Source organism: Pan paniscus, chromosome 23 (assembly GCF_029289425.2).
Source record: "Pan paniscus chromosome 23, NHGRI_mPanPan1-v2.0_pri, whole genome shotgun sequence".
Taxonomy (NCBI): domain Eukaryota; kingdom Metazoa; phylum Chordata; class Mammalia; order Primates; family Hominidae; genus Pan; species Pan paniscus.
Window position 1 is genome coordinate 46,059,282 of NC_085927.1, and position 25,082 is coordinate 46,084,363.

The 25,082-nt window shown below is 48.1% G+C and overlaps 1 protein-coding gene across 6 annotated transcripts; it reads right to left on the bottom strand.

Moving 5' to 3' along the window:
• Positions 1 to 3,591: 3,591 nt before the first annotated feature.
• On the bottom strand, positions 3,592 to 24,332 carry LOC100982452 (apolipoprotein L3). 6 transcript variants are annotated; one of them, XM_003821521.6, is made up of 5 exons: positions 24,212 to 24,332; positions 12,806 to 12,917; positions 12,593 to 12,689; positions 8,730 to 8,856; positions 3,592 to 5,325 (listed from the first exon to the last, which is right to left on the bottom strand). In XM_003821521.6, the coding sequence occupies exons 3-5, from the start codon at positions 12,600 to 12,602 to the stop codon at positions 4,467 to 4,469; spliced, it is 996 nt and encodes a 331-aa protein (XP_003821569.1). In that variant the 5' UTR covers positions 12,603 to 12,689; positions 12,806 to 12,917; positions 24,212 to 24,332; the 3' UTR covers positions 3,592 to 4,466. The 6 variants fall into 6 exon arrangements, with proteins under 6 accessions (XP_003821569.1, XP_063459236.1, XP_003821568.1 ...); XM_063603166.1 differs by having other exon boundaries at positions 8,730 to 8,859; XM_003821520.7 differs by lacking the exon at positions 12,806 to 12,917.
• Positions 24,333 to 25,082: the final 750 nt, after the last annotated feature.

Genomic DNA, 25,082 nt, shown 5'->3' on the forward strand with positions numbered 1-25,082 from the left:
TCCCCAGGCAGCCTGACATTTTCAGAATGGGCTCAGTAACCAACGTGCCTAATGTGGAGCTTTATGTAACCACGCAACACGGACCCCACTCATCAAGGCTGACCACTTGGCACCCAGTGAATCTCAACCCTGGAAATGACAGCCTTAGGTCCCATGGAAATGGCCCAAAGGGGACTCAGCTCCATATCAGAGGCTGGGAGCTGCCCTTAGGATGTGATATGTTTTGAATCCATACCCAGAATTTTCCCCATTTCCTGTAATAGCCAGAATTTATGGAGCTGGGCAGTCAGAGGTTAAGATGAGGGTGATAGCTCTATGGTTACCCACAATAAGCCACTTTCAAAAATTTTGTTTATGATACATACCCCTAACTCACAGACTTTTAGTTCTGGAAGTTTCAGTATCTAAGGTTGACAAAAGTTGTTTCAGAAGAAACCATAGCTGGCTTCTCATGCTCCCTGATGTAGGGATAGCAATGACGTCACTGGGTTGGATATAATCATGCATCATGTTCCTCCAGGGAAGCTCACGTTGTTATTACACAGCAGGACAGGAGGAATTGAGGGATCCCCTAGGATTGCTCCTTGTAATACTCTAAAGTGTTAGAGTATTAGTGTAAATGTGAATAGGAAATTTCACCAACTTACTGAGGCCAGACCATCAAGGAGCTTAGATACCACGAGAATGACTTTGCCCATAAGTAAGAGGAACATTGAGTGGAACAATTCAAGACTTCTGATGGTGGCAGCAATGGTCAGTAGTGGCTGTAGCCTTGACCGTACCTCTTTATTTTCTACAAATATACACACACAAAAATTCTGAGACAGAAGCTGCCAATGGACCAAAAGAAAAATTGATGGTGTGCTGAGGCCCTCCTCCTGTGACATAACTTCAGCATGCAGAAGGTGGAGATGCTGTGTGTGACTCTCATTGGAGAAGACGCAAGTGCATTTGCCTTTTTCCTTGGGATGGCTGGGTTCATAGCAGATAAGGAGAGTTCTTTTTGTTTGTATGAGAAGAGGAGTGTGTGTGCAGTAGCAAGCGATTGACTGTGTACAATGAGCACAAATTCAGGTGGCTGTTTGGCCAGAGGCTTCCCATTAGGGTTTGTGTCTGTTACCCATCCCCATTCCTGATACCATAGCCTCACTGATTAGTTCAAGAAGAGTCACTAACCCAAGCTATTCTGTCTACTGAGTATGTGAAACTTTAATCAGAGACACTAGGAATCAAAGTGTGTGGAGCTAAGCCAGGTGCAGGCAGAGCCCTGAAATGGCAAACCATATATTCCTGATGTTGGTAATGGTCTGCTCCTGTCCTTCCAAATTCTGTAGATTTTGTTCTTCCTTCCATCCTCTGACCTGCTCTAGTTCTCATCCAATGAATCTTCTATTTTGTTTAAGACAGCTAGATTCTGTTTCTGTTGCTTGCAACTGAAAAATTTTTAAGCAATACTAGCAGTACAGTGGAATTGCATCAAATGCAGGTAGCCTGATGGCATTTCAACTCTAAGTGTCAGGGCAAATGGTGGATAGATCACTGAAGAAGTAAATTACTCAGTGCCGGAAACATGCAAAGCCTAAGTGAAATGTATGAAAAGAATTTGAATTATTCAAGAACTCACGAACAATTGACAAACAAATGAAACACATTGTTGGAGTGTTAGGCAAGTCGGTAGCCATGGCTGTTTTGACTTCATCAGGAAGAAATAGACCAACCAACTGAAGGTCAGGGAAACCTTGGCTGATGGAGAGTTACAGGGACTGAGGCGAGTGCTCTGCAGGATGCTACATAAAAAAGGACTAAGTAGGCCCTGGGTGCAATTTATGAGTGACTTAGGAGAGGTTCTGGGGTGATTTTGTGCATTCTGTATCTCTTGCCCCTGCTCCGGGCTCCAGCCGAGGTGCCCAGCAGTTCTATATTCTATGCATGGAAATACAGATAATTAATGTCCACTGGGACAAGGCCATGGGGGACAGGAGCAGTGGTTACAGGCCTCCCTCTCTCCTCCCTGTAGAGGAACATTCTGAAGACGCTCCTTGAAGACTCCTCAGGAGGTCTCCAGTCGCCCACATGGGTGACCCTATCAAGAATTTCTCCCGGCATCAGCCTTCTGTCCTTCTCTGTGTCACTCCTCCCAGTACCCCAGTCCTGCTCCTAGAATCACTTCCCAAACAAATCCTCTGCCTGGGAGCCTTGCCTAGAGCTCTCCCTTCAGGGGAACTCAGGCCACAGCAGCTTACATTAGACAGCATGAAGGCTCTGGGCTTTTGTGCTAAGAGTAATAGGAAGCCATTGAAGACATGGAAGCATGTGCTTGAAGAAATCTATGCTCTTACGGGGCAAATTGGCCCAGTGTGGAGGATGGGCTGGGATAGTGGCAAGGGCTGTGTAACAGGGAAGACCATTCTGGAAGCTTTTGCAGGAGTCTGGGTGAAATGAGAGGGCTGACTGGATGAGGGTGTTTGCTGTCTGGCTATCTCTCTCTGTTCCTCTATTTCTCATGGACTTTCTCTCAACCTACACACAGGCCCCTCTGATCTTAGTCAGCCTTGTGTGATCCATGTCATTCGTGGGCCCTGGCTGCTAGATGGGGATCATGCCTGCATTTGGGCCAAGCCAGATGTCTACAAGATTTCCCTGAGTGCCTCACGGGCCACTGGGCACTGGGGTCGCCCAGAAATGACCGACCAGAAGAGCAAGCAGAAGGGGCCATGGAGGCCTAGCTCCCTGAGTCCCTGGAAGAAGGATCATGAGGAAGTGAAGTCAGGCACCCAGAGCCCAGGGGAGCCCATCCATCAGCACCACAAAGGCACAGGCATAGATCAGTGTTGCTTGAACCCAGATCTCCAGAACACAAGAGGAGAGAGCCAGGTGGACCTGAGGTATCATCTTGTCCAGCCCCTCTTTCCCAGCTGATGAGGAAACTGAGGCTCAGAGAGGCGGGGTCTCTTGACTGCAGGCTGGTTCATCTCCTCAATGCACCACAAAGTTCCTTGATTGGTTCCTGGCATCTGGTTTTGCTTTTCTCTTCCTTGGTTTTTTTTTGTGGGGGGGAGGCGGGGGATGGAGTCTCGCTCTGTCTCCCAGACTGGATTGCAGTGGCGCCATCTCGGCTCACTGCAACCTCCGCCTCTTGAGTTCAAGCAATCCGCCTGCCTCAGCCTCCTTAGTAGCTAAGATTACAGGCACCCACCACCATGCCCAGCTAATTTTTGTATTTTTAGTAGAGAAGGGGTTTCACTGTGTTGTCCTGGCTGGTCTCCAACTACTGACCTCAGGTGATCCACCTGCCTCGGCCTCCCAAAGTGCCAGGATTACAGGCCTGAGCCACCGTGCCCAGCCTCCTTTTATTTTTCTTCACAAATCAATGACTTTTCCAATACAGAATTTGGAGTTTCATTGGAATGTCATCGTTCCCTCAGTGTACCCTGGCCCCAAGCAGGGCTGACATTTGTCAAGTCCTCCTGCTGTCTGCTGACATCATCACCATCACCTTTACCACTGTTTAGACAAAAACTTCAGACAGGAACTTGCTCCCAAAGCGAGAAAGGAGCCAGGAGACCAAGGAATGACTCGAATAAGTCCAGCTTGCTTGGTGAGTAGGTGAGTTTATTAGGACTTACACACAAGGCACTCAGCAGGATGGCTCTAGAGATCCGGCCTCTCCCAGTCTCTAAACTGCTTTTCAGTTAATTTTCTGTCTCTTTGCCTACTGTATATGAGTAATGAGACTGTTTTTCTTGGTAGGTTCTCGCATACTGTCCAGGATGTTTGGGTTTTTAGAGACACCTGGTCCTCAGCTGGGGACAATGACCATGGCTCATTACCTGGCCTTCAGGGTTCAAGCAGGGGACATATACCCCTAAATAACCTAAAGGGGATCCATCACACTACAACCACCACCACCACCGCCATCATCAAGAAGCCACTGGCTGACTGAGATACACTTCCAGGAGGACAAGACAGAGTGGATGCTGGAAAGACAGGGCAGGGGACCATCACCAGGGAAAGACTTCATTCTTGGAAGGACATCGAACCGGGGGCAGGTCGGTAGTGGAGCCGCTGTTTCTTCTGCTGTATCCAAAAGTTCTAACTCTTCGGCTTTCTGCATTTTCAGCTCTTTCTTTTCCTGGCCTTCTCATTGCTGGTTCCTGCACACCTCCCCTCTATTCCTCCCCCCAATATATTCGTTAGTCTAAAGGAAACTTCTTCTTCCTATTCCCCACACTCTCCTGTCCCCTCTCCTCCCTTATTCCAGGCTCCAGCGTTCCTGCCTTCTCCTTGGTGCACTTGCCATCTGCATTAACCCCTCCCCTGCTGTGCTCAGCTACAGAAATGCCAAAGTCACTAACACTTAGCTCCATAAACTTTACCTTGCCCTCTTTATCCCCCTAATAAAATGTCTGCATTTTGTCGTGGCCTGTGTATGGCTCACCTCCCCTGCTGGCTGCACTGGTCTGGGGTCACTGGGTGTGGCATGGATTCAGACGCTGATAGATCTGAGTGAGCTCCATTAGATTCTCCTCCAGCTCCTGAGCCTGCCGCCTCAGCTCCTCAGCAGACGCAGACTTTGCCCCCTCATGCAAGTGCTTTGACTCGTATACGAGGTTGACCACATCCAGTGCAAGGAAGATGCCTGAAGTGGTCGCACTCAGGATCCGGGATCCTCTGCTCACTGCCCGGGTGGTGCCTGCAATCGTTGTCTCCGCCTGACCACCACTTCCAGCTGAGATTTGCCAGGTGGTCACAGGGAGTCGGCCACTGGCTCTGGCTTGCCTGATGGCACGGATTTCACTCCCAATGGTTTGTGTGGCTTCGTAATAATTATTAAGAAGGGAAAGTAAGTTGGGTGTGATGTCACGCATAACTTCCTTAAATACCTTCAATCGGTCAATGCTGGTTGCAGTCAGCCTGCTGGCTTCAGCTTCTGCTGACGATGTGTATGAGTGCTCCACGATGCTGGTGGTGATCCCAGTCACAGCAGACGCTGCTCCCAGCCCTACCCCAGCTGCAGTAAGGGCCAGACTCGTCCCTGCTGTAAATGGTGCCAGAACAAGGCCAGCGAGGGACATGATGCCAGAGGCAGCACCAGTGGAGCTGGACACCACATTGGAGATGGTGCAGCCTCTGTGGACCTCTTCAATCCCATTTGCAAGGGCACGAAGCTTCTCTATGGACTCCTGGATATTCCTCTTGACTTGGGGAAACTCTTTCAAAAACCACTCCCTAAACTGCTGGTCTTTTTGCTGCACGTCTTTGTCCTCAATAGCCGCATATGTTCTAAGCTTCTTCAGAGCTTCATAGAGAGCATCTGCCTCATCCCTGTACCAATAAAGGACAGATGATTAAGAAAGGCAGCTTACTTATCTGTAAAATGAGCTCAATAAGATCTGTTCTACATAAATCACAGAGCTGTTACTATGAGTCAAATGGAAATAAAGCTTTAAATTTTAAATGAAAAAATTTAAAATAATTTTTCCAAGGTTAAACATGTTTTGTATATCATAGATATGCCACAGTACTTATTCTGTATGGGAATAAAAAACTTAAAGTCATCTTCAGATGCTCTTTAGTGGTAGGTATTTGATAAAGATGGCTCCTCAAGCAAGAGAGGTCAACACCATCCCTCCAATAGTGTGTGGAGAGGGGAAACTTTGTAGATGAACAAAGAGAAGTGGGTTCAGAGCAAAAAAGACCTTCATTCAGAGGATCATAGAACAGTGAAGGATTAACTTTATTAGAAGAGAGTTCTTTCCTTTGTCTTCGGGCCCTGGGAAGGGATCTCTGGGGCCCTGGAATGTCCTGCCTGGTAGGAACATCTTTGTTTCCCTGGTGGTTTGGCTACAGCACAGTATAGCAATGTGATGGGTGATGGGTTTTGGGGCTATTAAGTATCTCTTCTGCCTTCCAAAGGAACTGGGAACTAAGGGTGTTAGACCTCAGGGAGGGGCTGGGGACTCCATGTCAGCCATCAGGACAGCTTGTGATCCAGCCCCAGAAAGAGCTCTGTACATTGAGGCATAGGTTGAGAAAGACTTTCTCCTTGGCCAAACTCCAGTCAGGCTGCTCTGAGCCTTTTCTCCTCTAGGCGCTGACCTTCCACGCCCATCCCGTGCTTGCTGGGCCTGTACCGCCCCAGTTCAGCAAGAATCCCCCAAGGCAGTTAGGGAGGGTCCTCCCCACTTGCTGTCTGAGCATTCTTGCTGTCTGATCACGGTCTTCACCCGCGCCTTACCTGCCTTTAGTTGAGCAGCTTGTTAGGCCAGTTTAGCGGAAACCCCCTATTCTGGTGTCTCCAGTCAGAACTGGTCCATCTCCCACTCCTCACCCTGGTGTTGGCTGTGACTCCCCCTCTGACTTTACTGTATTGGGAGCTGGGCTCAGTCTCCCTCCCCTGTAACCACAATCCTGAATAAAGGCTTCCTTCCTGATCTAATGTGATTCACAGGAATTTTTCCTTAACTGGGTGAGCTTCCCTGGTTGGCAACACCCCATGTGTTTTGTCCCACATTCACACAGGAGAACACAGCGTCCTGAGGACAACGAAGCTTCACACCTGAAACCCTCCCAGACTCTGCCCTGTGTGTCTCTTCCTTAGGCTGATTTTAATCTGTGTTCTTTCCCTGTGATAAACCACAATCGTGCAATAACAGTTATCAGTGAGTTACGTAAGTCTTTGTAGTGAATTATCAAACCTGAGTGGGGGCTTAAGAAACACCTTCAAATCTGCAACTGGTGTCAGAAGGAAGGGTGCCTTCAGACATTGCATTTTGACTAAATCTGAGTCCTTAAGCTATCAAATAAAACCTCAGACTGCAAGAGATCACCTTGCCTGGCATATTCTCTCTTCCAATGCCTCATGCCCTTTGATCTTCTGACTGAAGGCCACTGGGTCCAGCCACTGCCCCCTTTGACTGAAAAGTGAAAGGCCTGGCTATTAGTCCTGGCTGCACACGAACTCTCAAGCCACTTGACTGCCTCCCGACCTGGCACCTCCAAGCTTCAGGGTCTCACTGTCACATGTCGCCAGCCAAACTAATGCCTTAGCAGGTGACAGCTTCACCTGTGTGCATGCCAATGCCATATGCAATTTCATGGAACCTCTTATGGACTCATGAGACTTTGAAAATCATCTCTATAAATCACTAATGCTGAAAAGACCTGCATTTGGACAAGATGGTAGAGAAAGTGTTTTTCTCTTTGGTTGGGGACTTGTGAGTCTCCTGAGAACCCTTCAAATTACCCAATTGGCAGACACTTGTTCCAACTCTGCAAGCTGGCCTGAAGAAACACTTCCTCTACTCTATGTAGAACAGAAGAGGGTTCCAAATGGCAGTTCAGAACGCCCCAGTTCCCAGGCATGCTGTCCGGGAAACAGTCACCCATGGCCCACTATGCCCATCAGTGATGGGATCAAATCAGGGAGGGAAGAAATATCCCTCTCCCACTCACGGGTCCTCTGCAAGTCCATGGCCACATTACATTTTATGCCCTCAGTGCCTCCCTCTTCTCACCCTACTCCCAGCCTTGGTGCCCGAGCCTTCCTGCTGCTCCTCCAACCCAGGCCCACCCCTGCCCCATCCTGACCCCTGGCTCTGCCCCTGAAACATCTCTCTGGGTCTTTGGATGGCATCATGCTACTTGGTTCCCCACCTTTGACCTGCTGTTCATTCTGAGGCTTTAACCACACTCCCATCTGATTGAACTACTATTAGCATTGGAGAGATGGCAGGTCCCAGTCTCCAAGACATAAAACAACAGCCCCAGAGCTGTGCAGGGACAGAGCCAAGATCCACCCCCAGCTCTGTCCAACTCCATTCCAGCCTCTCTGTGTTCTGGGTCAGCAGGAGGATCCTGCTGTGTTTGTGCAGTTCCTCAGAGGTGGAAGGAAAGGGCCCCAGACAGCATCTCCAGGAACACACATTGATCAGGTCAAGATTTTTCTGGCTTTTTTCAAAGAAAGTCCTGCTGGGCATCAATCTCTAAGAAAAACACTTGGTCGGGCGCAGCGGCTCATGCCTGTAATCCCAGCACCTTGGAAGGCCGAGGCGGGAGGATCACGAGGTCAGGAGATCAAGACCATCCTGGCTAACACGATGAAACCCCGTCTGTACTAAAAATACAAAAAAAAATTAGCCGGATGCGGTGGCCGGAGCCTGTAGTCCCAGCTACTTGGGAGGCTGGGGCAGGAGAATGGCGTGAAACCGGGAGGCGGAGGTTGCAGTGAGCCGAGATCACGCCACTGCACTCCAGCCTGGGGGACAAGCAAGACTCTGTCTCAAAAAAAAAAAAAGAAAAAGAAAAACACTTTTGGTCCCGGTCTCTCCCCAGCAATCTTTTTAAAAGGTAACATTAACTGAGCACCTACCGTGTGTCAGTCATTATGCTAAATACTTTACATGCATTAGCTTATTTTTCTCACAATAAAGCTCAATGGATGAAGAAAGGAAGGCAGAAAGTAGTCAAGTAGCTTGCAAAGCTCCCATCACCAGTAGATGGCAGCACTGACCCTGCCCTTGTGGGCTTCCTCTCCCCTCAGCCTGAGGTCACTCACTGCCAGCGAAGGACTTGGAGGAAATATTTCTCCTGCACTGCGGAGAGGGACATTCTCAAGCCCAGCAGAGGGGGCTGCCTGGAGGAGGTGTGCCTGCCAGAGAAAACTAGCCCAGGGGAGATCAGGATGGCATAGCCGGGGCGCCCCATGGAGGTAACCCCACGGAGGTTACCTGGGCAATTCAGCCGCAGTCACGAATCTCTTCCAGGCTTCATTGTTAGTCAGCAGGATTTGCAGATGCACTGGGCTGACTCTGTCCCGGAAGTATTTGGTGGCCTCTTCAGTAAAGCGTTTCTTTTCTACTTGGAAACAAAAAGCATAAGATTGGAGGAAAGTGTGCTACAGCCTAAATGGCATTGAGAATAAGGTGGTTCGATGTTAATCCTCCTCAACCAGCTGTCACATGGGGTATTTTTGATGGAGGCATCAGTGCTATAGACTGAGTTGTGTGCCCTCCAAATTCATATACTGAGACCCTAAACCCCAGTAACTATATTTGGAGATTGAGCCTTTAAGGAAGTCATTAATTTAAAGAAAGTCGTAAGGGTAGGGCCCTAATCCTACAGGACTGGTGTCTAGTTAAAAGAAAAAAAAGAGACAGAAGATCTCTCTCTCTCTCCTCACCCCACCCCGCCCCCGCTGTCTCTCTTGCCTTCCAGCCCTCTCTCCCTGTCTCTCTTTCTCTCTCTCTCTCTCTCTCTCACACACACACACACACACATACACCCCCCCACACCGGGAAGGCCATGTGAGGACACAGCCCTGAGGCAGCCTCTGTAAGCCAGGAGCAGAGCCCTCCCCAGACATCAACCCTGCTGGCACCTTCACCTTGGACTTTTTGCCTCCAGAACTGTGAGAAAATACATCAGTTGTTGGAACCACCTAGCTTGTGGCATTTTACTAAGGCATCCTGAGAAGAGTGATTCACCAGGGAAGTGCCACGGTGCTTTGTGGAGCAACCGATCTATTTCAGCTGAGAATCACCAGAAAGTGAGCTTTCCACCATGTTTTCTCCCCATGTACGGGAAATATTCCAGTGATCGCTTCCTTCTGCCATGTGCCTATTGTCAAACGCTTTACACCAGTGTCTTCAAAATCTGAGTTTCGACCCATCAGTGGGTTATGAAAATAGTTCATTTTGTCAAGAGCAGCATTTTAAAAAGAAAAGAGCGTTGAAAATATCAGAGTGTATTGAACACAGCAAGAGTGAGTATTCTTTTGTAAGATATTTGAAATATATATATATATATATATATATATACCCTTATGTAAATTCCTGGGATCTAGATGTGTTTAGGATGGCAGCATTTTCAATCTGTGTCAATATGACACAGGGTGCATATGCTGTATCACTGACCACTCCCAGACTGGTCAACGCTACAAATGTTTCAACCTTGTAATCAAAGGTACAAATGTTTCAACAGAGAAACCAATGAATATTCACCTTAAATGGGATACATAATATTATCAGTACAAAGCATCTTAGTACACAGCAGGATTACTGCCCAGATGAGTTGCCCCAAAAATGTGTGGTTTGCAGGGATTTGGGAATTATGGAACTGCAGAGAAGGGACTGGGAAGCAGTATGGATTTATGTATGCACTGGGACATGAGGTAAAATCGTTTCCTGCCGTGGACACACTTGCGAGGCCTCATTCTCATTTCACAGAAGGAGAAATTGAGACCCAGACAGCGAAAGACACCACCCAACCCAGCAAGCAGGAAGCTCAGGATTTGACTCAAGGCCAGCGTTCCCTTGCCATTACTTTGAAGACTCCATATATTTTGAAAATGCCTGTGGTTTCTGCATTCTCCACTGTAGTATACCTGTGGGATTTTAAACATTTTATTGAAAAAGAATATTTCAACCCTACACCATTGAATAAACTACCATGCACAGAGGATTCCTCCTGCTTCTCATGGGCGCCCTCAGATGGGCAATGGAGGGGGTTCTTTAGGCGGGCAGGGGAGCAAGACCCTCAGCACTGATCCTTGTGGCCCTTCTGTGTTACCTCTGTCCTCTGCAGGCTGGTCTCAGGGGACATGGCTCCCCACTATCACCTCTGAACCCAGCTGGCCCCGTTATTAAACCACAGATCATCTTGTTTCGGAGACAGAGTTTCTTCCTTGAGCCTCCCAGCCGAGCCCTTCTGAAGGATTCCGGGGTTGGCTGGTAGGTCCCGGCTTCTAATCTTCCCTGCCCTCTTCTCATCTTGGACAGGACTCAGCACAGCCCAGTTTGCTGTCCAGGGTGGCTCCTGAGCAGATGTGACTTGGTTGCCAAGGCAACTCAGTGAGGGGAGAAAACAGGCCTTAGGGAAATGAACACAGTGCTGACTTGGGTGAAGGGTATTTTGCTTTTATTTTTTCCTCCTTCACTGAAAGGATGAAGGAAACCAGGGTTGGATGGAGGGAACCTCCAGCACTAGATCTGTGTATTTATTGCTGGGGTGGGAGTACCAGGGTGTTAAAGCAAACTTAAAATGAACACCTGGGCAAACAAAAGCAAACAGGCCTTCAGAATGGCTGTAACCCTCCTTAAACTGCCAACTATGGGAAACTTAACTGGAGTCGTTTCAGATGGGTGCTTACGTCAGGCACAAACAAAACTTAACTTCGGCCAGTCATGAGCAGCCAGCTGACAGATGGGTACATGACTAGGAATTTTCCAACAAGGTAAACCAAAAAACATAATTTGACAACTGCAACAAATCAAATAATGTCCTTATTCCACTTCCATATTCACCCTATAAATACCCGCCTCTGACACTTTTCCATCATAACATGAAATGTCTTTCATTTTGATGTTTCCCACTTCATGACTTGCTTCTTCCTCAAATAAAGTCTTCAAAATTCGATTGGACCTCAGATTTTTCTTTGACAAGGGGTATTTGAGACCATGGGAACGAGGCCCTGCCTGAGGCAGTCATCCCTGGTAAGCAGGTGCTTGTGATGGGCCGTGCAGGGCAGGTGCCCTGGGGGACAAAAAGAGGCTTCCACCTGGAATCAACAGTGGCAGGTAAAGGGGATGGGAACCAACTCTTAGGGAGGCCCTACTGTGTGGCAGGCACTGGCTGGGCCAGGTACCCATTGAATTGAATGGACTTGAATGGAATAGAATGGAAGAGACTTGAATGGAATGGAATGCAATGGAATGGACTCAAATGGAATGGAATGGAATTGACTCAAATGGAATGGAATGGAATTGAATGGACTCGAAAGGATTGGGATGGAATACAGTGGAATGGACTCGAATGGAATGGAATGGAATGGACTCGAATGGAATGGAATGGAATGGAATGGACTCGAATGGAATGGAATGGAATGGAATGGACTCGAACGGAATGGAATGGAATGGACTCGAATGGAATGGAATGGAATGGAATGGAATGGACTCGAATGGAATGGAATGGAATGGACTCGAATGGAATGGAATGGAATATTATACTCGCATTCCAGGCGAGGGGAGGTAAGAAGCTCCAGGTGACACAGAGAAGACGTGGCAAAGGCCAGAATGGGGCTCAGTTCAGTGGGACGCTGAGTCACGCTTTTCACATGGCCACTCAGAGCAGAGGGGCTGGTGCAGGGCAAGAGCTGGAGGGAGGGGACTGGCCTGTGCTGGAAACACCCCAGGGTCAGCTGGGAGCAGAGCGGGAGGTCAGAGGTCGGGGCTGCTGGTCAACCTCCTCTCTCAGCCCCCCGCACCTCCTGGCCCCTGCTCTCCCCCTACTCCCTGACCCTGCTGTTTCCACTTCCCCAAGGTTGTGGTGCCCCACTTGAGTCGTTTGCTAGGTGCCAGGGCAGGGAGGAAGTGGGCACCTGGGCCGTGCCCCCCTGAGGAGAGGTCAGGACACAGATGCCCCCACAGACCCCTGGGTCGGGGGACTCCATGTGGCCTCTTTTGGGGCTCAGGGAAGACTCATTGGCCTGCTTGACCATCCAGGTTCCTCTGGGGCTCACTGAGTTGTGGAAACGCCACCCTCCATTCTACGTGCGAGTAGGAACCAGCCAGGGAAGAGGAAGAAGCAAGCCTACCTGAGTCCATGGTGCCAGCAGCCAGGTCACTGAGAGACTTTCCTTGGAGCTCTCCAGTCACTGATCAGACTGGAAGGGTTTGTTTTTTTTCTTAACCCTTGAGGAGGAGAAAGCAAATTGTGGGACTGAATGTGAGCCACCTGTGGACAGAGGGAGGTTGGAGGGGCTGGATCTCTGCAATCCCTTTGCGTGTCAGCAAATGCCAAGACCAACCTAGCCCGGTGTTTTTTATCTCCTGGGCCCCAGCCAGCTGGTATTTAGAGAAATTCTACTTGCTCCAGCTCCCTCTGCCCTCACTCTCACACCAAGGCAGGGTCCTTTTGTCCTGTAGGGGTATGAAGAGAAGATAATCAGAGGAAGGGATGGACATCTGATAATCACAGAAACTACAGAGTCTATACACCGAAATAGAGATGGGAAGGAGCGTTCTGACAATGACCTGGGCCTGGCAACATGTGTGATAACTCATTGATAATAGCCAGTGTGTACTGAGTGTCTGTGATCTGCAGGGCTCCTCATATGTGCCTCATTCGATGATCACACACAGGCCAGGAGATGGGTGCAACTGTGGCTCCCATTTTGAAACAGAAGAAACCTCAAATGTTAAGTAACCTTGCCATGTTTTCACAATAGGGGTAGAGCCAGGACTTCTGATTCAAATCCCATGTCTTCCATGACTGGGCTCTACTCCCTTAAATATATAAAAATATTGACTCATGCATACATGCTTATTGTAAATGACTCCTCATTCCAAATCTGTGTCTTGCACTCTATGCCCAAGTGTCTGTCTTGGTGAATTCACTGGTGCTGTGCTGGACACCCTTTGTCCCCCTTGCTTCTGCCTGTATGTCCTGGCTGCAAGTGATGCTTCTGCTTCAACTTCCCAAGTAGTTGTCCCTAATGGTACATACCACCACGCTAGGCACATTAAAAAAAAATTTTTTTTAGAAATGTGGATCTTGCTTTGTTGCCCAGAGCTGGTCTCCAACTCCTGGTTTCAAGCAATCCTCCTGCCTGAGCCCCTCAAAGTCCTGCGATTGCAGGCATCAGCCACTACAACCAGCCTAAATAAACGCTGATCTTTATACAGAGAAACATTCTTCACATTCTGCTTGTGATGATCTTGCCTTGGGAAATGAGAAAAAAAGAAAGCAAATGTTGATTATGTTTAGGCATTGTTCTAAGAAGGTAGAAGAACATTTATTGACTATCCCTTCCGAGATCTGACTACAGTGTTAGTCAAGGCACTTATAGGTATAATAACAGTCAATGAGAAATAGGGGTGAACATTTGTGGACTCGACTTTGCACCACTAATTGCTCTAAGATGTTATAAATAATAACTCACAGTCCTCTTCCAAGAGCCTATTAAGTGGGTACCATTTGTATTTCCATTTTCAGATAAGAAAACTGAAACAGATGTTCAGCGACTTGCCCAAGCTCAGAAATCTACTAAGGTGTGAAGACTCGGTTCCCACCCAACCAGACGGACTCAAGAACACACACACTGCCTCTTCACCCTCTGCTGCCAATGAAAATTTGAATGGACCAGTTGTGGTGGCTCACGCCTTAATCCCAGCAATTTGGGAGACCCAGGCAGGTGGATCACGAGGTCAGGAGATCAAGACCATGCTGGCCAACATAGTGAAACCCTGTCTCTACTAAAAATGCACACACACACACACACAAATTAGCTGGGCGTGGTGGCGTGTGCCTGTAATCCCAGTTACCCGGGAGGCTGAGGCAGGAGAATCGCTTGAACCCAGGAGGCAGAAGTTGCAGTGAGCCGAGATTGGATCACTGCACTCCACCCTGGTGACAGACTGGGACTCTGTCTCAAAAAATATATATATATGAAAATTTGAATGAGGAAAACAGGAGATCAGAGACTTCAACAGATATTTGGAAGACAGAACTGGCTGAAGAAGTGACAACTGAATAGAGAGGGGTAAAGGGATCTGCAATCCACAGCAACACCAAGAGCACATTCAGCCAAGAATTGCCTGCTAAGCAGAGCCTCAGAGAGGGGAGAAGTTCACCAGCCCCACGACCCATACAGGATTCACAGTAGCCTTGAGTCTACACCAATGGAAAAAATTAGAGAGTTCATAACTGCATCTAAAGGCCCCAGAAATAATATCTTTGTATCCTGATGCCAAGGAGTTCTCATTTCATCACTCTACAGGGAAGACTGCCAGTGGACCTGCCCCCTTCTTTAATATGAATAGATCTAGGATCAGATATAGCAGAAAGACAAAAAATGGGGAAAAGGTCAAGATAACAAGTAAAAAATGAGTCCAGAAGAAATGGATGATTGCGAAAATAGAAAATGATTTTTAAAAACTCAAACCCATGTCCTCAGGGACATAAAAATGTTTTATTCATAAATGAGAACATTATGTACTGAAAAGGAACAAAGATGATGGAACAAAAAGGACTTCTTGAGAATTAAAAGGTGATTGAGAGAATAAACAACTCTATGACAAGATTCAAAAAGATAGGCAAGGAAGCTTTCCAGAAAATCAACTAAAAAGATGACAGAAAAAGAAAAAAACAAAAACAAAAACCGAGCTAGATATAGAATAAGAAAGTTACCATACATAATAATTACATAGAAAGCTACTTGAGTCTGGGCATGATGGCTCATGCCTATAACCCCATACTTTGGGAGGGTAAGCAGGAGAATTCTTTGAGTCCAGGAGTTCTAGACCAGTATGGGCCACATAGTGACACCCCATCATTACAAAGAATACAAAAATGAACCAGGTGTGGTGATGCATGCCTCTAGTCCCAACTACTCTGGAGGCTGACTGGGGAGAATCTCTTGAGCCCAAGAGGTCACAGAGCAAGACCCTGTCTCTGTTAAAAGAAAAAAAAAAGTAAATAACAGAAAAGAAAGTCACTTGAGAATGAGCTGTGGGGGCTGAGAGGAGGAAGAATGTGAGAGTGTGTGTGTGTGTGTGTGTGTGTGTGTGTGCACGCACACTCATGGAGAGGGGATAAGGAAAACCAAGAGAGAAAAAGACGTGAAAGAGAAAAATCAACCCAGGGAGAAGGAAATGCAAGGATCACAGCTGGGCATGCAGCAGGCCTAGAGAGCAACCAGTCCAGGATGGAATAAGAAGGAAAGGGCTCTGTAGGGAAAGGGGACTCGATAGAACATTGCATATAATTCACAGTTTGAGAAAAACTGAGGAAATCATGAAGGCAAACAGTACAAGAGGGGGAAAAAACAAAGGCAATTAGAAACATCAGGAAAAACTAAAGCCGTGCAGCAAAACATGTGCAACCATATTGTACAACTCAGCTCGACAGTAAGCAAGATTTAAAACGTCACCAAAATGTAAACACTTGGTTAACTTTTAACTTTTAGAACAAAACAGAACATTTACATATGAGAACTAAATCTACTTGTTACCAGTCAGTATAATTAATGTTCCATGGTAAAGGTGGGAGGTGAAACACTGAAGGAAGGAGGGGGAGGATTAATATGGCCATTTTGTAAAGTGAAGAGTCAAGAAATACTGGCTACAGTTAAGGGCATAAGAAATAAAGTTAAATAAACTCACGTTTAGTTCTCACAACAACCATCCTACGTAGGCACTGTTATCATCTTAATATTTCTGAGGGGAAAACTAAAGCTTGGAGAAGTTAAGTAATTCACCTGGAGCCCCTAGCTAGTGACAGCCAGAAGCCAAACTCAAGTGTCCAATCTCCAGAGCATGCACTCTCACTCTATTTCATCTGCTTGCATAAGAATATTATGTAAAGAAAATGATTTACTCCCTAAAGAAAAGCTGGCCAGGCACACTGGCTCACATCTGTAATCCCAGCACTTTAGGAAGCTGAGGTGGGTGGATCACCTGAGGTTGGGAGTTCGAGAGCAGCCTGACCAACATGGAGCAACTCTGTCTCTACTAAAAAAATGAAAAAATTAGCCGGGCATGGTGGTGCATGCCTGTTATCTCAGCTACTCAGGAGGCTGAGGCAGGAGAATCGCTTGAACCCAGGAGGTGGAGTTTGTGGTGAGCCAAGATAGCTACATTGCACTCCAGCCTGGGCAACAAGAGTGAAATTCTGTCTCAGAAAAAAAAAAAAAAGGAAAACCTGAACATCAAAATTAGCTGCTTTTAATTGGGAAGGGAGTGAGTGGAGCCCTCTTTATTAAATGATTTGTCTGAACTGTATACACTTATTAATTGATTTTTTTTAATTTTAACAAAACAGAAGTTACTTTATAGTAGTTAGTAACTGCTAACCTCAATAATGGTTTGGATTGTGGTGCCACCACCTTAAAGTTGATGGAGAAGTGTGAGCAAGTGCCAAAGAGAAATACACCTGCCTCCTGATGGGAGAAATGTCAGCTTCAGAGAAACCTCGGTGGCTGGGGTAACCGAGCTGCTAAGAAAAGTACGGATGTTGTCATTTTATGTTAAACTGTTAATATTAACAGCATAATCAGAGTGAACTCCTATCTTGAATCAGTATAATTTCCAGTGGCACCTTGCCACTCAACATACGGGCTTCTTTTCCACCCAGAGGAACCAAGACGTCTTGTGGGGAACCAAATTCCCCAGACTGTGATATGTGTTACCCCAGAAAGCAAGGACGCTTCCAAAGATGTTCAGAGCAGTGTTCAAAGGGTTGCCCACTGGTCAGTCCTAACCGCTGTGAACCCGGAAAATCTGAGACAGGTGTCAGTTAATTTAGAAAGTTTATTTTGCCAAGGTTGAGGACGCATGCCTGTGACACAGCCTCAGGAAGTCCTGATGACATGTGCCCAAGGTGGTTGGGGTGTAGCTTGATTTTATACACTTAGGGAGCATGAGACATCAATCAAGTACACTTGAGAAATACATCGGTTTGGTCTAGAAAGGCGGGACAACTCAAAGTGGGCGTTTCCAGGCTACAGGTAAATTGAAACGTTTTCTGGTTGACAATTGGTTGAGTTTGTCTAAAGACCGGAGATCAATAGGAAGGAATGTTTGAGTTGCGATAAGAGGTTGTGGAGACCAAAGTTTTATCCTGCAGATGAAGCTTTCAGCTAGCAGGCTTCACAGAGAAACAGGCTGTAAAATGTTTCTTATTAGACTGAAAGCCTGTGTTGATATTAATGCCAGAGAGGCATAATGAAGCATGTCTGACCCCCATTTCCCTTCATGGCCTGAACCAGTCTTTCAGGTTAAATTTTAAGAGCCCCGGCTGAGGAGGAAGTCCTTTAAATGGGGGTAGGGGGGCTTAGAATCTTACTTTTGGTTTATACCGCTTATATTCAATAGTAATAATTGATTGTGATTATTATGATCTTGTTTACTTGGTCCGAGATGAGTCTGTGAAAGGCCTTGGGTTGATACTAACATTCAAGTGAGAACATTTGAGAAAAGTATACAGAAAAGGCTAAAACAAGGTACTTGAAATGCAAAGACTTATCGTAACAGAGAATGTTTAATTGTTAATTGGTTTTAACAAGAAGAGCATCTTAATATAAATGGATATTTTTCCTTCTATTTATTTATGTTCCTGTTCATAAGTGTTGAGAATGAAGGAAGAGCTGCCACAGACATTTGGAAGCTGGCGTGGACTCCCAGAAGGGCTGTGTTATTCTCCTATGGACAGAAATAATGTCACAGAATAGTAACCACACACAGGGTGACTCTGAGACTGTGAGCAAATGAGACAGAGCAATTAGACTTCATAATACTGTCTAAGTATAGACAGAAACTGAGTCTCTGCTCCACCCACAAAATACCAAACACTCCCTCTCCTGGCTAAATAGAATGCCTGTTTTTTCTACACCAAGTCAACTCTAACCTCTTCCTGGTCTCCCTCTCTCTAGATAAGATTTGCTGAGATACCCACTGGTAGACTTGCCCCCCGACTTTCTGCAACACCCAATCCAGAGTGGGCTCCGTTTCATAGGCCCTCCTGCCAATCACCCAGCCAGAGCCCAGATATTCTAACAGATATTCCTTCTCGCACCCCTTACGGAGGTGCCTACGGACCTCCACCTGTGTCCCCCTCACTGAGAAGAATGAACTCAACTGGTTCAACCACCTACAGGAGTGACCTGGTAGCCCCGGGCTGGAAACATTGACTCTAGAGATTTCCATGGTTTCTGTAGTGGGGAGGCAACAACAAGCCCGGGCAGCTGTGAGGTGGCCCTGTGAGGCCCCTCAAAGGTAGGGGTTGGCTCCAAGCAGGCCCCTATCTCTTTCTTCTTTACTGTGGCTTCGGCTGCATCTGTTTCAGCTGGCTCCCAGGCACATCCATTCCAGCTGCTGGTCTTTGCTCCCAGACTTTATGTTAACAACACAGTGGTTCCCGGGACCCCCTGATGCGTTTTCATCCTCAAGGTCATGTGTAGAAGCACCCTCATCGAAAGCCTCTCACCTCCCTCTTCCTATTTCCTGCCTCTGTCTCAGGGATCTTGCATCCAGGTGTCTATCATCTGGGGCCCCCATGCAACCATGGTGACAGTGAGGCCAATAGAGGCACTAGGGGAGTGTGCTGAGGGGTTTCTGGGTGCTTCTTGCTGTAAGGGATAAGGGTGATAGAAGGAGGGTTCCCCTTCCCCTTCTTCCTGCTTTGTTCAGTGTGTGACCCCCTAGGCCACGGCAGCTGTCTCAACATCATGAGCCATAAGGACCAGGAGCCAGCACAGAGCAGAGGAGCAGGAGGGCAGAGAGAGCTGGGGCCTCAGACCACGCCTGACACCTGTGATGAGCTGCACCCAGGGTCTCGTCCTCCTTAGGCGTTGTTGGCCTGGCTCGGAATCTTGTCTGGGGCATCCGCTGAGGGTTGAAGCTGGATACTGCCCCTCGAGCTCAACTAGGACACAGCATGTCCTTCCTGGGCAAGCCTGCAGTTTGGTCAATTCCCGGAAAGGGACTTTAGTTCCTGGAGGAGGCCCAGACAGGGAGCCCTCCCTCCTGCCTCAGCTCTGAGCCAAGCTCTCCAGATGCAGAGGACAGAGATTCTCAGCAAAGCAGCTCCCTGCAAGTGGCTGTGGGGCCTCCTCCTTAGGCAGAGAGAGAGGGAGAGAGGGGTGAAGACACTGTGCTCCTCCTGAGGAATCTTTATTTTTATTTTCAATATTTTTGTTTTGCTCTGTTACCCAGGCTGGAATGCAGTGGCACCACCATAACTCACTGTAGTGTTGACATTCTAGGATCAATCGATCCTCCTGCCTCATCCTTCTGAGTAGTGGGAACTACAAGTGCATCACTATGTCAGTCAATCTTTTTATTTTCATTTTTGCAGAGATGGGGTCGTGCTATGCTGCCCAGGCTTGTCCTGAACTCCTGGGTTCGAGGGATCCTCCTGCATTAGCCTCAACAGCACGCGAATTACAGCCCTGAGCCACAATACCTAGGTCTCCTGAGGAATCTTTAATGACCTGCCAGGGTCAAGTTCAACCCCTTAACTGGGCACACGGGCTCCTACTTTCCTCACTGCTCCCTGCCCACAGTCACCTTGGGTCCAGGTACCCACTGACGCCCTGGTTTCCTGCCTCCCAGAGCCCATCTACTACCCCCACTCCCATTCCCAGCCTCAGGCCTTTGCTCAGGCTGCTCCCTCCCCTTGGAATGCCTCCCCCACCTTCCCCACCATGTGCAAGTCACCCATCCTCAGAGGCTCAGTCAAAGCTGCCTGGACCCTGCAGCGTCCCCCAGCCCTCCCCAGGCTCCCTGAGCACTCTGCTTTCTGGGGGCAGCTCTACCTCTGTGTGGCTCTTTGGGCCTCTGTCTCCCCGTTAAACTCTGAGCATCCGGCAGGGACCCTGCTGTGTTCCCAGCTGCATCCCCTATGACTGACCGGGGTGCCCTCTGCCCTCCCTGGCACAGCCTGGCTGAAATCCGAGGTGTGGGAGGCATTACTTGGACCAAAAGCAACCAGCCTCTGGACAACATGGCCCAGCTTCAGTTTCACTTTCAGTTGAGGAATTGAATGTTTTTCCTTTCTATCTAGATGCTCATCTCTTTTTGGGGAAGAACAAATAAGACCATGACTCTGATTTCATGTACTTTTGGTGGCTCTATCAGGTTTCTGAGTTTCCATTTATTTTCTCCCGTGTCCTCCCCAGTCTTATTACTTTTGTACGAGGAGAAAGAAAAAAGAAATTTCTAAAAACACGCGAGCCAGCTAACCTCTGAATCATAGCCATGGTTTCCGAGCCTCCCCTCCCCCACGGCAATGGCCCAGGCCTGCATCTGGGCCCAGCTCCCTCCGGGTCCATGACCCTCTTACGCAGCAACCAGCTACTGCCAGGGACTTTTACGGGAAAGAGGTCATTTCCTTCCTGCACTGGTTGTGCCTTAGAATACCCACAAAAAAGTCTTGTTCTTCTTTGTCTGTAGTAGGTACCCATGAAATAGGTCCTACATTTAAAAAAAGAAGAAACAAATTCTTCTCCAAAAATAAGTAAATCAATCCCAAAGGGATCTAAGTGTACCCCAGAAAGAAAAAATTAAAACTATACTAGAAGAAATGTTAAAAACAATGTTGAGTTGGGAAGACCTTTCGAATCAAAACTCAATTCCCAGAAGCCTTAAAGGGAAAATTGAATAGAGTTTTACCTCTCACAAATTAAAAATTAGAAAGAACATCATTCAAGAGCCAGAATAAAATGAAAGAATAGGAAGCAGGGTTTGCAATACTTAAAGCAAAGGTAACTGTCCACAATCCACAAGAAATGCTCAAATCAACATGAAAAGACTGAAATCAAGTTTCTAAAAATATAGCCAGGTGCGGTGGCTCATACCTGTAATCCCAGCACTTTGGCAGGCCAAGGCGGGTGGCTCACCTGAGGTCAGGAGTTTGAGACCAGCCTGACCAATATGGTGAAACTCTGACTCTACTAAAAATATCAAAATTCGCCAGGTGTGGAGGCACGCACCTGTAGTCTCAGCTACTTGGGAGGCTGAGACAGGAGAACTGCTTGAACCCCGGAGGTGGAGGTTGCAGTGAGCTGAGATTGCGCCACTGCACTTCAGCCTGGACAACAAAGCCAGACTCCATCTCATAAATAAATAAATAAAATTTAAAAATGGATAAAAGATAGGATCTGAAGAAATAGAAATTAACGTTAACCATATGAAAAGGCACTCAAGCTCACTTTCGAACCATATATGCAAGTGATCACAGAGACATACGTTTTTGAAACATTAGATAAGCCAAACCTAAAGTGACTAATAATGTCCACTGTTAGGGAGGTAAAGGTGGCACAAGCCCCTTCACTGTTGATGGAGTGTGAAAGGCTCTGGTGTCCTGGAGGATCGTCAGCGATACTCAGCACACTTTACAAAGTGCCCCCACGTCATGGCACAGCACCCACTCCTGGGTCTCAGCCTCCAGGGAGCAGAGGGCAAGTGTGCAGGGACAGGGGCTTTAGAGGGTGCCATGCACCGTTGTTTCTATCACCAAAAAGGGAGAAATCACTAAATCTCCTGCCATAGGGAGTAGGCGGGTCCCTAACACTATGCCCATTAAGACTAAGGAATGCGCCTGGCACGGTGGCTCACGCCTGTAATCCCAGCACTTTGGGTGGTGGAGGCGGGTGGATCACGAGGTCAGGAGATCGAGAACATCCTGGCTAACATGGTGAAACCCCGTCTCTACTAAAAATTAGCCGGGTGTGGTGGCACGCCTCTGTAGTCCCAGCTACTCAGGAGGGTGAGCTGGAGAATCGCTTGAACCCAGGAGGCGGAGGGTGCAGGCGCCACTTGCACTCCAGCCTGGGCGACAGAGCAAGACTCCGTCAGAAAAAAAAGACTAATGAATGCAATGCCTCCCTTAAAGAAATGAGGAGGAAAAGAAGCTGCACAGAATCAAAGACCCTTCGAGGCCACGACACAGAGGTGAGAAACACAGGGCTCCATGAAGTGAAATCTGAATAGCAGGTGTGACTGTGCGTGTGTGTGTGTGTGTGTGTGTGTGAATTTGTGAGTGTGTGTGTGGCATATGCAAGGTTTGCCTTTTATTTGGTTGCCAGCATGTCAAATGTAATTGCACCTGAGTTTACAGCAAATGTTCCGTCATCTGAGCTCTGAGGAGCCAGGCCCACCCTCTCACCTGCTGGGCATCACCTGGATCTGAGAAGCCCACGCAGACCTCCAGCTCTCCCTACTTTCCTGCAGCCCCTGCAGGTATCTGGGCTGCAATGTCAACTTTCCCCTGACTCGCACTGCCCCGCCTCCCACCTCACCCCAGATGGGGTCAGCAGCCTGCTGGGGGTCAGCAGGGTAGGGCATCCTAACCCCCTCTGGCAGGTGAAAAACCCTGAGGCTCAGAGAGGGGAAGTGACTTCCCCAGTGTCACACAGCTCTTGGAGGGCAGGGGGAAGGTCAACACCTGACCTCCTGACTCTGAGATCGAAGCAAGAAAGTATAATGTTAATAATCCAAAATCTTCCAGGTTTGTTTCTGCTTCTACAAACACAGAGGGCTAAGCTCACGCTCCCACAGTTATGCTCACGCTTCCACAGTTTGACTTTTAATCTCATGATTGTCAAGCTGGGATCATGTGGCAGACACCATTCTGCAACATGCCCTTCTCACTGCCCTTGTCTGGGCCGTCTTTCCCACTAGGGAACAGCACAGCTTCTTTCTTCTCTATCACCCAGAGGCCTGAAAAGGAACCAGGTGAGTGTCAGGGACATGGAGTCCTGTGATCTACCTGCTCAACTTCCTGATATGGGACCCTCAGCAAGTCACTCATCTCCCACAGCCTCAGTTTACCCACAGGGCCTGGCTCAAGTAGGTGCTCAGAGTCAGGGTGGGTGAAACAACCTCTGAGTTCCTTGTATCTCTTTTCTCTCTCTCTTTTTTTTTTTTTTTTTTTTTTTTGAGACAGAGTCTCACTCTGTCAGGAGTGCGCTCAGGCTGGAGTGACTGGTGCGATCTCGACTCACTGCAACTTTCATCACCTGGGTTCAAGTGATTCTCATGCCTCAGCCTCCCAAGTAGCTGGGATTACTGGCTTGTGCCACCACGCCCAGCTAATTTTTTGTATTTTTAGTAGAGGCAGGGTTTCTCCATGTTGGCCAGGCAAGTCTCGAACTCCTAACCTCAAGTGATCCACCCGTCTCGGCCTCTCAAAGTGCTGGGATTACAGGCATGAGCCACCGCGCCCAGCCAGGTTCCTTGTATCTCAAAGGAAATCCTCTGTCCCCATCAGGCCTCAGCAGCAGCACCCTGGGGCCAGCCTCAGGGTGGCCAGGCCACAAGAAGTACAGGCCGGGCTCTGGATCACCTCCTGTGCTCCACCTTCTCTGGTTCCTCCAAATGTTCTAAAAGAATGGACAGTCCCAACATCTGCCTTCCTTCTGGGGTCACCTGGCCATGTCTCACGCAGGCTGGAACTAGAGCTGAGCCCTAGGAAGCTTTGTGAACCCAGCTGAGCTGATTCTGCCTCTGTCTCTACTGTTTGGGGGCCCAGAGAGAGGGAGGGAGAAGTCCAACTAAAACCTGGGTTCAAATTCAGGCTCTGCCATGGACCGAGATGTGACCTCGGTCAGTTACCTAACCTCTCTGAGCTCATCTACAAAAGGCGAATGACCCTTCTCTTATAGAGCTGCTGTGAGGATGGGGAGATGGGGAAGGTCAGACCACCCCTAACTTACCAAGGAAGCTTCCCTTGAAAGAGTGTGAGCAAGATCCAGCTGTTCTGAGCTGTGTGGATCCCACCTCCAGCCGTGCATCTGCATAATAACCAGACACTTTCTCCGGGCTCTGAGATATACCCTGGAACCCAAAAGGGAAAGGGAAAGTCACAACTTGGCAGCAGCTCCTGATCAAACATACAAAACAGGATGCTTCCCAGCCCCACCCTTGGTCCAGTCACGTCCTTGGTCCAGCAGCACCCTTGGTCCCACCCTCCTGCTGATCCAAGAGCAGCCCCAGACGTCCTTCTTGGCCAACCCACCTGCCTCCCATACTTAGGGTTGGGGGTTTGCTGTGTCTTCAGGAAGAAAGACCTGCCACTGAAAGACTATGAGACCCTCCACATTACTCCCCACCCCCACTAACACCACACTCCCCAGATGCCCACCTCACTCCCTCCATGCCATCAGCATTACCACAGTCCATCACACATGGCGGGTGGACACTTATTGCATATTGATTGTATTGCTGTTGGGGTTATTTTGTTGTTTTGTTTTGTTTTGTTTTTGAGATGGGGTCTGGCTCTGTCACCCAGGCTGGAGTGCGGTGGCACAATAATAGCTCACTGTAGCCTCAAATTCCAGGGTTCAAATGAACCTCCTGAGTAGCTGGGACTACAAGCATGAGCCACTCGGCCTGGCTACTTTTAAAAAATGATTTTGAAGGGGTGAAATCTTACTATTTTTACCAGGTTGGTTTCAAACTCTGGCCTCAAATGATCCTCCTGCCTCAGCATGAGCCACCATTCCAGACCTGCTCTTGTCGAACGCCATACCTGTGTGGCTTCTGGACATTTCCTTATGTGGGTTCTTCTGCTAGGAGCACCTGCTA